The following is a 13754-nucleotide window of genomic DNA, read 5'->3' as shown; positions in this document are numbered from 1 at the left end:
GCCCGAGGGAACGTACCGGAGATGTTGGTGGTGATCTCGGTGAGCGCCGTCTGGCCAAAGCCCTTGCCGGTGCGGGCCCGGACTGAGAAGAGGTAGGTGGTGCCGGGGTGGAGGTTGGAGAAGACGTGGTAGGTCTCGTTGCGTAGCTTGGAGACGGTGCGTCGCGGGCCAGGCACGTTGACCGCCGGGTCGGAGGATTCGATGCTCTGGTAGCTGATCTGCAGGGACAGGGCAGAGCATCACCAGAGGCCACGGGAGAGCGGAGAGAGCCCGGATCCGGGCGGAGAAGGGGTTAAAGGGATGGATTCAGAGGAGGGGATGGTCATAAGGGCACCCTGGAAAACAGACGCTTTTTGGGGCAAATCTAAAGCAAAGTTCATGGGAAAAGGTGTTGCTGGATGATACTGGTGACCCCCAAAGCAGGACACCCCAGCAGGGACAGATCCTGCCGGCAGGGTGACAGTAGGCCGGATCCATGCTCCAAACGAAGGGCTCGGGGGCAGCCGCTCCTCATCCCCACGACCGAAAGCAGCGGTTCTCCAGATACCCCCCATTACATCCCCCCCAAGGGACCCTCCCGTGTCCCCGTGGGTCGCCCGCGGGTGCCGCAGCCAGGTGGGACGTACCTCATACTGCGTGATGAGGCCATTGGGCTCCACTGGTTCCTCCCACTTCAGAAATATCATGTCCTCCAGCGGGGTGAAGGTGAGGGACTCGGAGGCGATGCCACCGGGCACTGGGGAAGGAAAGGGGACGTGTTTGGATGCGGCAAGAAACTGGGCTAGAAAGAGAAATCCTGCGGGAAACGCCTCCCTGCAGCAGCCACCAAGCCACCGCGTCCCCTCTGCCACGTCACGCAGCTCCGGCACATGTCACCAGCCCATGGACCCCAGGGGGATGCTCCCCAGGGGAATGACGTTCCCGTCGTGCTCCCGGCGCTCCGGTGACACTTTGCCATGGCGGGGGAGGTCCCCACGCCATGGCACAAACCCCGCAGGCACCGGTTCTGGCATCGCACCCAGTTTCCGACAGCACAGCAGCAAGCCCCTGCGTGCCATCACCAGCGGAGCCCACGCGAGGAAAGGAAAAAAAATAATTCCCTTTTCCCATAGAATCTAAACCCCCCTGCCGGAGCCACCAGCATCCTCGGGAGACGTTGCCGGCACTCCCCCCGGCGAGCAATAACATCCTCATCCACAGCCAGGCTCGACATGCCCCAGCCTTCCCCTCTAATTAACACCGACAACAATAATAACCGCAAACGATAACAGCGATCGACAGCACCAGGATCAATATTCCCTTCTTTCCCATGGATTTCTTGACCTGAGGGGATCAGCGAGGAGGACAGGAGAGGCGACGGCCCGGCAAAGACCACGATTCACCAGCAGCATCCTCTCCTGCAGGCTTGCACACCCAAAAGGGTGTCAAAAAAGGGACGTCGGCTCTCCCCCTCTCTTTTTTCTTTTTTGCAGCTTTCGTTCGGATCTAATTACGGGGCCGAGGGAGAGGGATCGCCTTCCGCGCGCTTCCCACCGTGCGAATACACAATTTCCACTTGATTTACAAGTTAATTTAATCAGAGGCGCCGTGTCCTACACGTGTACACAAGGCGCTTATTAAATTCGCGGAGAATTACGGAAACCTTTAGGGCAGGAATATGCGTACCTATATAGATATTTTTATATATATAGCCTACATATTTTTTTAGAGGTATATATATATAGGTACAGGCACCCTACGCTTGTGCGTACACCAGGATAAGACTGGCAGAGGTACGCAGCAGCTCCCAGGTGTGTGTATACCCCTCTGCCATACGTATACACACGTATATACGTATTTATGTATTTATAGATAGTTATTCTCGCTTGCCTTGCGTGCGTCCTGCCCACCATTGCAGCACCACCACGCCGCAACAATATTTCCACGGGCACCCGGGGCTGAGGCTCATGGTTTCCTGCATAGTCCAAAATCTCCAGCCGTGGGACACCGACCTTCCCTGGATCTATATGGGCCACTTAAACGCCAGCTGGGCAACCTACGGATGGGTCACCCTCTTCTCTCGGTGCCCACGCACCCAGGAGCCAGCAGGGCTTTGCCCAAGGTCCAAGGGGGATGCTGCGAACAACTCCCTTGATTTGACCAGTTAATGCCCTAGAAACGGGTTTTCCAGCCCAAAAACAGGGTTTAGCACCCAGGATGGTGCTCCCACCCCCTGCCCGGAGACAAACCCCAGCGCTGCACCAGCTGATGCTGCAACCGAAGCTGGCCTCCTGCCATAATAAACCACAATCGAGGGTCCTACTATTAACGAGCCTTCGCCGCCGTGGCTTAATTGCACGGGGCGGCTGCTCATCAGCCAGTCGTGGGAGCTTGAATCCTCATCACCCTCCCGGGCAGGGAGATGCTGGGCCAGGCCTAGGTGTAATATTTGCAATATATCCATAGGGGGATATCCATCGCTCGATGCCACCCGAGACCGAACGTCTACGCGGCTCCAAGTTCAACCCAAGGGGGAAGCCGCAAGCCCCGGTGAATCGAGGCAAAGCAGCTGGAGGGATTACGGTGTAGCGAAAAAACATCTGGAGCTGCTGTATTAATATTCAATAAGAAAACAGCTGGAGCAATCACAGCACAGTGAGAACAGCTGAAGCAATTACAGCCAGAAAATAAAGCGTCGGAAGCGTGAAACTGGGTGCTCCGGGTCGGACAGGCTCAGGGATGGGGATACAGAAAGTGCTGATGTGCAGAGAAAGGCGCTGAATTTAGGCTTTGGAGATGAAACCGGGACCCTGAGATCCTCCCGGCTCCGCTCCAGCTCTGCAGGTTTTGCTTTCCAGCCTGGAAAACGGGAGCGATGAACAATAAACACACAAAGCTGCACGTTTCGGTGGGTCCCAAATCAAGGCGGGTCCCATGCGGGGGCATTTCACGGCAGGCTTTGCCTCGGGGGGTGTCCAGGGGGTCTGGAGCCATCCGGATCCTTTGCATTTATTAATTCTTCCACCCAAATTGCTGATTCTTGTTGCTAAAAAGTGCTTTGGAGATTAATTCAGTTCTTGCCTAAGAAGAAGGTGACTCCACAGGGATGCTCCGGCCCCTCTCAGCGCCCACCCCAGCTCCTTGCCCCCCACGCAAGCCCCAGCCGCTGCTGCCCTCACGGACCAGGAGAAGACCCCCTCGCCCCACGGCTGCAGGACCAGCGTCGGAGCAGCAGCTTTTGGGGGCTGCCCTTGAAGGCAGCTGAGTCTCCACGGCACAGGCTGGAGATGCCGATGGGGCAGCGAAGGGGATGGGACGAGGGGAAGGAGTCATTAGCGGGAGCTGCCAGCCCTGGATGTGGCCCGTCACTGATGGGTGGCACCGGAGACACGGAGCCGGCTCTGCCCTGTACCTCTTATCACATTCGCCAGATCCCCGGAGCCCAAAATGCCCAGAGCACTCTGCTGATGGAGAGCCACAGCCGGGGACCGCGGCGCAGGGTAAGGCCAGGCGTGGGAGACGTCTCCGGTGGCCCCAGCTCCAGGACATCCTCGGGGAAGGGCTGGGCGGGAGCAGGAGACGTCAAACCCAGGAGTCCTGGAGCAGCGCTGGAGCCTCCAGCGCGGATGTCAGCCCCGCTCGGGTGCCAGCAGCGGGGACATGACCCCGGGCACGGCCACCACGGGGAGAAGGGAAACAGCTCGGCTGCTCAGGAGCAAAGTTGGTGGCAACTCAGGGGACCAGATGCCCCTCATCAACACGCAGAGCGGGTTTGCACCACCAGAATCCACAAACGCAACTGGGGCAGAGCACTGGGGAAGCCGAGCAAAGCTGTGCCGGGCTCCGGTTAACAGCGCTCTCCCAGAAACATCACAACGCCAAACTAATCAGCGACCGAGCGGACGAAAGATGTTACCTAAGTGTGCAAAGCATTGATTGTTTTAATTGTTATTATTATCGCTGCTAGGCTTTGGTTCCACACCAAGGGAGGGGCGAGGATGATTCGTGCTGGGAGAAGCCAGCCATCGGCCAACTGCTGTGCCCTTCACCCGACTGGGAACGGCTAAAACGCTCCTCTGGAAGGACAAGGGTGGCATTTCCACGGCAATGGAGGATGTTTCTCCACCAGAGCAACCTGTGCTGCCCCGTCCCCATCCGATCACCTTGTTCCCCCAAGCTGCTCCCAGGATTTCCCTTCCCCAGCCACCACCGTTGCCCCTTTCTCCCACCTCCCCTCGCACAGCCCCAGGGCTGCAACAGCCTTTTCGCCTCCCCTTAGCACCATGGCCGCAGGAGATATTCCCATCATGCCCCCGGCCAAGAACCGACGTACATCGTGCCACAGGAAACACCCCGGCTGCTCACCAGCCGCCGAGTCCTACTTTTAGGGACGACGCACCTCCCCGAGGGGACTCACCATCCTCATCCGTCTGGAAAACCACCTCCTTGCCCTCCTTGCGACCCTCGGGGTTGGAGAGGATGAGCTTGACGTGGATGTTCTTGTAGGGCAGGAGGTTTTTGATGGTGTAGCGGTTGGCGTTACGCTCCATCTTCACGCACTCCCGGAAGGTTTGGTTGTGGCCGGTGCCCACGAAATAGCGGTAGCAGAGCGAGACGGTGTAGGTGTGACAGCGGGTCAGGTTGTAACCCAGCGGCTCCCACTGCAAGGTCAGCTGCCTGGACTGGATTTCGGAGAAAGCCAGGCCTTTGGGGGCCCGCATGGGCTCTGTTGGGGGGGGAAGAGAGATGGGGAGAGATGAGCGATGAAGCAAAACATCTCATGGGTTTACGTGTATTATCAGGGAAAGCCCTTTTACAGCACAGGAACAAGACAGGCGGGTGCAGAGAGCATCCCTGACCCCAAAACTGGGACCAGCCCCGGCACAGGATGCTGCTCCCCGCGATGTCCCCAGCCCTGGGCCCAAAGCCACCAACACTGCAGGGACAGCCACCCCCTTGGCTCATCGTGCCCTGCAGAGGTGAAGCCGGGTACCAGCCCCGGGCCGGCGCAGAGCCACGGTGAGCACCGGGAGCACCCGCGCCACGAGTAGCCCCGAAACGACCAGAAAAACGTGTCCACAGGATGGGAGCCCTCGTGTTTTCATCGAGTCCATGTCAGCTCTTGAAAGGACAGAGACCGAGTGCCATCACCGGGAAGGAGCTTAATTAGCTTTAATTGGCGCGAACAGGAGAAGATGGATTTAATGAGGAGCGGAGCTCCTTTGCCAACAGCGCGCACACACACGCAGAGGTGGTTTGGGTTAACGGCAGTGACTCCTCTCCACACCCAAGGGTGGTGGGAAGGACCCCGAGAGGGACGGAGGGTCTTTGCCCACCCCGACCCAGAGCTGATCTCCCAGGGATTTGCGCCACGGAGCAATTTGGGCAGCTCAGGGTCGCAAGAGGCTTTCGCAACCTCAGCGGATGCTCCTGCGGGTCCCGATGCCCTTGTGGGACAGTGCGAAACCCCAGTTGGTTTTGGAGCGGGGAGCACGGCCACAGACACACAGCCCCACGCTGCGGGGACCCCGGCTTTAACCTGCCACCGCGTCCGGCTCTGCCAAAAGCCACCAAACCTCAGTCCCAGTGGCCACCGACATCGCTCCCAGTGGGCGGCCAAGGGCACAGGGACCTCTCCCCACTCCTCTCCCCAAGGCCACCAGAGCCCCCACACCTCCCCAGGCAGGACCGCGTGGTGCCAGGCTTCAACCCCTGCTGTCCTTTTCATTCCAGTGTATTTAAAAGCTCCGGGTGAGGGCCAGCAGCACGGCACACAGGGCCAACAGTGGCCAGCGGTACATGGCCATGTGGGGAATGTCCCCTTGACCCAGGGGCTGCAGGATACATCCGCCCAGGGGCTTTTTCCAGGTTCCCCCTCGCCCCCCAGGCCAGATCCTGCAAAGCATGGGAGATGCAGTGCCGGGCAGACGGGCTGGTGAGGCTCCGAGGATGCAGAGGATCCCACCGCAGCTGCTTTTCGGGTGGAGGAAGAGCGGCTGTGTCACCATCTGCAAACCCGCTGTGACCCGGGGGACACCAAGGCGAAAAACGCATCATTGCAGCATGTGGGCAGAGCCGGGGAAGCCTGAACACGGTAACCACGGGGTATTAAGTACAGGGCGCTGAGAGTGTCACACAGCGCCTGTCATCGGCTTCAGGGTAATAAGGAAACCTGGGCTTTCCCCAGCGCCTCTGAAAACTAATCTGGGATGAAAAGCCGCCGCCAGCCCCTCGTCACGATGCCTGGGTCGGGGTTTGCATCTCCCCCTCCATCCCTGCGCAGGGTTTGTATCTCCCCCTCCCCTCCCACGCCTGAGCACACCCGTCTGTGACGCCCACCCTGCTCACAGGGCTCCCCACGGCCACGGCCAAAGCCACCGGGGACACCCCGCAGCCCTGGGGACGCAACCGTGTCCTGCTCTGCTCCTGCCGGCTGTAAGGAGGATGCGCGCTCCGGTCCCCGTCCGCGGGGCAATGCTCCGGGCTTGCTCCCAGCTTTTGCTGGGTTGGGGATATTTTTGGTGCAGGGTCCCAGCCCAGCAACACGGCGGTGCCGGGTCTTGGGGCGAACACGGCACGACAACGCTGCGCCGCCTCCACGCCGTCTCCTTGCCTTCGACTTTGCTCAATTACCAGCAGTTCAACCCCGACATCAGGAAGGCGGTTGCCATGGAGCGTCTGAAACGCTGCTGCCAGCCCCACCGGAGACGGGGACATTCCCCCAACCCAGGTCACCCCCCGTGGGGATGTGGGGTCAGACACCCCTGACAGAAACAAGCTCTCCTGCAGCCCCACGGCGCTGGAGAAGTTTCCCCGCATCGCCCCCCAGCGATGGGGACACCAGACCAGCAGCACGGTCGCACCGCAGGCTCTGTTGGGGCATTTGGCAGAGAGAAACCCCAACTCGCCCCTTCCCTGGGGACACCCCGAGGGGACTTTGGCAGGGATGGGGTTGCCCTGAATTACCCCCAGGTCATCGCCGTGCATGGGAAGGCAGCGCCCCCCACCCAAGGCCATCCCCCCTCCGGTGAGGCAGAGGATTAACATCGTTTGAGAAGAAATATTTTGAGAGGCGCTGACCGCTCCAAACCAGGCACTGGAGAATAATCCACAGCTCCCTCTGAGGAGGGAACGAGATGGGAACCTCTAGGGACAGCCAAGGGGCTCGCTCACCCTTGGGGACTGGAGCGCTGTGTCCAGGTCTGGGCTCCCCGGTTCAAGGAGGACAGGGAACTGCTGGAGACAGGACAGCAAAGGGCTACCAAGGTGCTGAGGGGCCCTGCCTGGCTTCCCCCTGTTTGCAGAGAGGTGGTGGAGCCTGGAGCATGGAAGGGCTTCTGCGGAGAGAGACCTTTTTCTGTGGAAAGAGACCTGGGAGTCCTGGGGGACAACAGGGTGACCATGAGCCAGCAATGGGCCCTGGTGGCCAAGAAGGCCAATGGCATCCTGGGGGGCATCAAGAAGAGTGTGGCCAGCAGGTGGAGGGAGGTCATCCTCCCCCTCTGCTCTGCCCTGGGGAGGCCACATCTGGAGCGCTGGGTCCAGTTCTGGGCTCCCCGGGTCAAGAAGGACAGGGAACTGCTGGAGAGGGGACAGCAAAGGGCTACCAAGGTGCTGAGGGGACTGGAACATCTCTCTGATGAAGAAAGGCTGAGGGATTTGGGTCTCTTCAGTCTGGAATAAAGACGACTGAGGGGGGATCTTATCAACACTTATAAATACTGAAAGGGGGGGTGTCAGGAGGATGGGGCCAGGCTCTTCTCAGTGGGGCCCAGTGACAGGACAAGGGGTAACGGGCACAAACTTGAGCATAGGAAGTTCCACCTCAACATGAGGAGGAACTTCTTTGCTGTGAGGGTGGCAGAGCCCTGGCACAGGCTGCCCAGAGAGGTGGGGGAGTCTCCGTCTCTGGAGACATTCCAAAGCCGCCTGGAGGCGTTCCTGTGCCACCTGCTGTGGGTGACCCTGCTCTGGCAGGGGGTTGGACGGGATGATCTCCAGAGGGCCCTTCCCACCCCTGCCCGTCTGGGATTCCGTGATTCTGTGACACCCGTGCTGAGATTTGGGGATGCCCTGTGCTGGATGCCGCCATCTCCTGCAGCCCCGGGGAGGGGGAGACACCGTCTCCTGCTGGTGTTTCCCAGCCCCGGGGACGGGAACCAGCTGCGCGGCAGCTGCTGACTCTGTGCGTCCCACTGAGGTCGCGCCCGGCTGCTGCTGACTCTGAGCAGCAAAAACCCACCGATCATCAGGATATTTTCAGGCTCGAGGGATATTCAGCCCCTCTGCACAGGCTGACTGCGCTGGTTCGGGATCTGGGCTCACCCACGCACCCTGCTACCCTCCGGCCGCTATCACACCCTGGGGTTAATTAGCGGTCCCTCCCAAGACACTGCTACGGCTGCTAAAAACTTAATTAAAGGCAAATTGATCAGAGGAGTGATGCTTCAAGCTCCTGGACTGCACCAGCAAACACCCTCAGCACGCATCCAGCCCCAGCCATGCTCCCTGCCCAGGGCTTGGGGTGGCAGAGACCTCGCCCAAGGCCACCGGGGGTGGCTGGGGACCTCGCCCAAAGGCACCCGGGGTGGCAGGAAACCTCGCCCAAGGGGGGAGGGTTGGGGACCTTGACCTTGACCAAGACTACTCAAGGGGGCAGGAGACCTTGCCCAAGACCATCCGGAGTGGCAGGGACCTTGCCCAAGACTACTCAAGGGGGCAGGGGACCTTGCCTACAGCCAGTGGAGTGGCCAGCGACCTTGCCCAAGGCCACCCAGGGTGACAGGGGCCAGTTGGGGTGGCAGGGACCTCACCCAAGACCCCAGGGTGGCCAGGATGCAGCGTGGGACCCACCTGCACACTTGGTGCGGCTGATGAGGGGCGGCCCCGGTTTGCCAGTGCCCCCCTCGCCGGGCCGGGTGAGCAGGACGCTGATCTCGTACTCGGTGTCCGGATCCAGGTGCCAGAGCTTGTAGGTCTGCATGTTGACAGCATGGACCTCCGACCAGGGCCCTGAGGTCATGCGGTACTCGATCTCCTTGCGCACGATAGGGCCGTCGCCGATGATGGAGTTGGTGTTGAGCTGGATGATGAGGTAGGTGGAGCCAGCCCGGAGCAGCTGGGGAGGTGCGATGGGTGTGGGGGGCTCTGGAAGAGAGCAGAGAAGGGGCAGGTGGAACATCCCCCTCCAGGAACAGCTCCACAGCATCCCCAGCCCTGGAGCGAGGCCAACACTGGCACAACCACAGGGACCACAATTTTATTATATTTTTGACTATCTAAAGTCAAGACGTTCATGTGGTCTTGATGGCGTGGACATGCGATGACGGGCTGGAGCCCCTCTGCTGTGAGGACAGGCTGAGAGAGCTGGGGGGGTTCAGCCTGGAGAAGAGAAGGCTCCCGGGAGACCTTAGAGTCCCTTCCTGTATCTGAAGGGGGGCTACAAGAAAGCTGGGGAGGGATTTTTTCACAAGGTCATGTAGCGATAGGACAAGAGGTGATGGCTTCAAACTGGAAGAGGGGAGATATAGATGAGATATTAGGAAGAAATTCTTGGCTGTGAGGGCGGTGAGCCCCTGGCCCAGGTGGCCCAGAGAAGCTGTGGCTGCCCCATCCCTGGAGGGGTTCAAGGCCAGGTTGGACGGGGCTTGGAGCAACCTGGGCTGGTGGGAGGTGTCCCCGTCCAGGGCAGGGGGGTTGGAACTAGATGATCTTTAAGGTCCCTTCCAACCCAAACCATTCTACAATTCTGTGATCGTCTCTTCCCAAACAAATCCATCACCCTTATTACACTGCAGAGCATGGGACAAACTTGGATCCCCTGCCCAGACGATGTGGGGATCGACACCGAAGTATGGCAGCGCACCCTCCGCTCTTCAAACTTCAGCCCATGCATATGCCCTGCATCATTTTTCATGAGGCTTTAACAGCTGCAACAGGGTTTCATCTGATCAAACCTTAATTATCTTTATAAGATACGCTGCCCAGCACGGTGCTGCACAGTTTCACCATAATTAATTAATTCCCACCCACTGCAATCAAAAATAAACGATCTAAGGCCACCGCGAAACGTAGTTTCCTGTGTTTGTGCTGAACCATCCACGTGTAGCAACTCATTCCTAGCGAGCAACTGCGATCCCACCGCCGCAAGCATCCCACCTTCCTCTTCCTCTCCAAACAACGGAGCTGAAACAGCCCATCCATGGCCCAGAAACCTGGTGGGCAACAGCAAGTCACCCACCTTTCACGATGAGCTCGGCGAAGTTGGAGACGCCCGAGCCGCGGCTGGACTGGGTGACGCAGCGGTAGAGGTCCTGCTCCTCCTTGGACACCTCGTCCAGCTGGAAGGTGGCCAGGAAGCGCCGGTGGCTGATGTGCTTCACGGAGGCGGCGGGGACCACCTCGCCGCTCTGCCTCTGCCCCCCGAGGAGAGACAAGATGTCACCAGGAGGCATGGCGTGACATCCAGAGCCACGCAACATGTCCCCAAATGATGCCTGCTTGAAAGCAGGGGGGATTGCCCTTCTCCTCCCTTCCCAGTGGTGTCTTCTCCCAAAGGGAAGGCACGGAGGCGTTGCAGAAGCAATGCGTGGGGTTGATGGCGGAGATGCTGGTTTCCCCACCGTCGTCGCTCACCTGCATGAGGAACCGCTCGGCCTCGGCGGCTTTGCCGGCGGCCACGCACTGGAAGGTGGCATTCTGTCCCGCGTTGACCTCCACATCGCCCAGGCGGGAGAAATGAGGAGCTTTCGCTGTCGAGGGACGCAAACTTTGGCATTGCTGCAAAAATCCCACCGCAGCCCAAAAACCCACCTGGGATGCTGGGGCTGGGCTCGGTCCCCAACCTCCCAGCCCAGCCAGGATCCCTCCCCAGCAAGCCCACAGTGGAAATCCTGGGCAGGATCCAGAGCCCGGAGTCAGGGATTTGTCCCCGTACAACTGGCCGGTGTCCTGGGGAGGAACGCAGCCTTCCCCTCCAGCATCCCACAGCGCTGGTGCCAGATGCAAGCTACGGGGTTGACAGAGGAGGTCAGACCTCCCACCCCAGCCTAGAAGAAATAGGAGGTGAATCCCAACAGCCAACACGTTGGGACAGCCCTGGGATTTCAGGTCCCCACTGGCCCCTCTTGATGGGGACACTCTGGCCACATGTTCACTCTGCGCTTCTCCAAGGTTTTATAAAAACTGAAGCGACGTTGGAGCTGGTGGGGATGGAGGTGGAAAAAGGAGCCCCAGAGGCACCCAGGAGATGGAGCTCCACCAGCCCAGGTGATGACAGGACACCCAGGTGCCACCAGGCTACACCTACACCTCGGTCCATCAGCTCCCCCCAGGACCATCCCAAAGGGCACCCAGCTCCAAACCTGGTTGCCCAGCCTGGCTCAGCAGCACCCACTCACTCCCCCACCCACCACCCCAACGCCACCCACCCCCGGGTCCCATCCCCTGACACTCACAGCACGGATAATTCAAGAGCAAAATGTCATCCAAGCCAAGATAACCCCTGCGCTCGCTGGAGACCACCGCCTCGAAGAGGACCTGCGGCACCAAACAGAGGGGTCACCCATCGCCGGGGGGTCTGGGTCTCCCAAAATGGGGGTCCGTGCCACGCAAGGCGGGGGTCTGCCGGGGCTCACCTGGTACTCGCTGGGCCAGAACAAGCTGACGGCCAACTCCGCCTGGTGCCACTGGCGGCCGTGGGAGCCGGAGGCATTCCAGACGGCGCTACCCACCGGGCCCCCCGTCACCCGGACGTAGGCGCTGAGGGTGCCGGGGCTGTGGCCGTCCCGGCTGTACATGAAGTAGCTGAACTGGAGGCAGTGGGTGTCATTCTCACTCAGCGCCTGGAAGAGCAGGTGAGCTTTCTGGCCCGGGGCATGCTGCGAGGAGTTCACCATCAGGTAAGAGCCTGCAGCGGGAGGCAGAAGAGCATGGAGTCATCCCCTCGTTCTGCATCTCCTGAGCTTTGCCGGCGGGGATGGAGAAGGTGGAAGATGCAGGATTGCAAAGATGCACACGACCCAGCCATGGGGACACGCAGGACAGGAGGCAGGGACCTGGGATGGAGTCAGTGATGGATGCCTATTTGGGCAGCAGCAGGACACCAAAATAGGACCCAGCCACTGGACGAGGTGGGAAGGATCACAGAATGGTTTGGGTTGGAAGGGACCTTAAAGCCCACCCAGTGCCACCCCCTGCCCTGGGCAGGGACACCTCCCACCAGCCCAGGTTGCTCCAAGCCCCGTCCAACCTGGCCTTGAACCCCTCCAGGGATGGGGCAGCCACAGCTTCTCTGGGCAACCTGGGCCAGGGGCTCACCACCCTCACAGCCAAGAATTTCTTCCCAAGATCTCATCTAAATCTCCCTCTTTCCGTTTAAAACCATTCCCCCTTGTCCTGTGGCTCCCCTCCCTGATCCAGAGCCCCTCCCCAGCTTTCCAGTAGGCCCCCTCTAGGTACTGGGATCAGCCCCGCTGCCTCAAGGATAAGCTGATCCCCCCCAGAACACCGGGGTCAGTAACGGCTTCGATGCCACCGGAGACCCTCCTCCTGCTTTCCTTTAATGCTCACGGCTCCGGCGACACTGCCCCCCCAGCCGGGCCCCAGCCGTTTAATTTCCATTCCCGTCGCCTCGTATCATTTACCGCGCAGTTGTCGCCGAGTTTAAACTGTGCTCAGCAGGTGCTCGCAAGGGGAAGAAAAGCACTCGTCGGCTTAATGAGCGGCAGCACCACAGCTCTCCGGGATGCCAGCCCCAGACACGGCTCCCCACCTTCCCCCCCACCAGCAGCCCCTGGTACCCCATCTCCCATCACCCAAAATCACCAGCGACAAAACCAGGAGTCCTGGCGTTTGCTCCAGCGCAACTCCAAAGCCGTACTTATGGGGCGGGCAGGATGGAAATCCCAAAAGGGATCCCAAAGGCAGCATCCTTCCCTGCCCAGCATGCTCCATCCTAGGCAGTCCAGAGGCAGGAGGGGGATGCAAGAGGCGGGATACAGGAGGGTGATGCAGGAGGGGGAATGCACATGCAGGAGGGGGATCCAGGGACGGGGGATGCAGGAGGGGGAAGGAGGATGCAGGAGAGGGGATGCAAGAGGCGAGATACAGAAGGGTGATGCAGGAGGAGGGATGCAGGAGGAGGGATGCAGGAGCGGGGAGGAGGATGCAGGAGCGGGGGATGCAGGAGCGGAGGATGCAGGAGGGGGGGATGCAGGAGGGGGGGATGCAGGAGGAGGGATGCAGGAGGGGGGGATGCAGGAAGGGGGGATGCAGGAGGAAGGGATGCAGGAGGGGGGGATGCGGGGAAGGGGGGGATGCGGGGAGGGGGGATGCGGGGAGGGGGAGATACAAGAGGGGGAACATAGGAGTCCCAGCTCCTCGCAGCAGCTCCGGGAGCCACCCATCACAGCCACGGTGGGACGCAGGGTGGGCGAGAAGCTGCCCCATCAAACCCTCCCCATCACCAAAGGCGAGGGGGTTATTAATATCCCTTCCATTTTAATAACGGCAGAAGCTGTAAGTAACAAAGCCGGGCCATTTATTCAAGTCTACCATTGTTTTCCTGACAGTAGGTGCTTAATTATTAATAGCTTCCACCGCTGGTTAATTTAAACAAATTCACACACTTTCCTCCCATGGGCAAGAGGGCACCAAGAAAAGCCTAACGAAGGTAGCGGAGGATCGTGGGGGGCACTCATCTGTCGTCCCCCCCCCAGCGCTTGGGAGTTGTGCTGGGGGCAGGGGAGACACCCCGAAACACGCAGGGGGTGACA

The 13754-nt window shown here is 60.1% G+C and overlaps 1 protein-coding gene across 2 annotated transcripts in view; it reads right to left on the bottom strand.

Moving 5' to 3' along the window:
* The window catches only part of PTPRU (protein tyrosine phosphatase receptor type U), a 119517-nt gene that overhangs the window by 80718 nt on the left and 25045 nt on the right, over positions 1-13754 (bottom strand). For both annotated transcript variants that reach the window (XM_054223786.1, XM_054223787.1), the window contains exons 3-10: positions 11616-11887; positions 11436-11517; positions 10615-10730; positions 10220-10394; positions 8833-9126; positions 4397-4705; positions 627-736; positions 17-218 (exon numbers count right to left, since the gene is read on the bottom strand). In XM_054223786.1, coding sequence (XP_054079761.1) covers positions 17-218; positions 627-736; positions 4397-4705; positions 8833-9126; positions 10220-10394; positions 10615-10730; positions 11436-11517; positions 11616-11887 — 1560 coding nt within the window. The remainder of the gene's footprint in view (positions 1-16; positions 219-626; positions 737-4396; positions 4706-8832; positions 9127-10219; positions 10395-10614; positions 10731-11435; positions 11518-11615; positions 11888-13754) is intronic.

This window comes from Rissa tridactyla, chromosome 18 (assembly GCF_028500815.1).
Source record: "Rissa tridactyla isolate bRisTri1 chromosome 18, bRisTri1.patW.cur.20221130, whole genome shotgun sequence".
Taxonomy (NCBI): Eukaryota; Metazoa; Chordata; class Aves; order Charadriiformes; family Laridae; genus Rissa; species Rissa tridactyla.
This window is presented reverse-complemented; position numbering and strand designations above follow the sequence as displayed.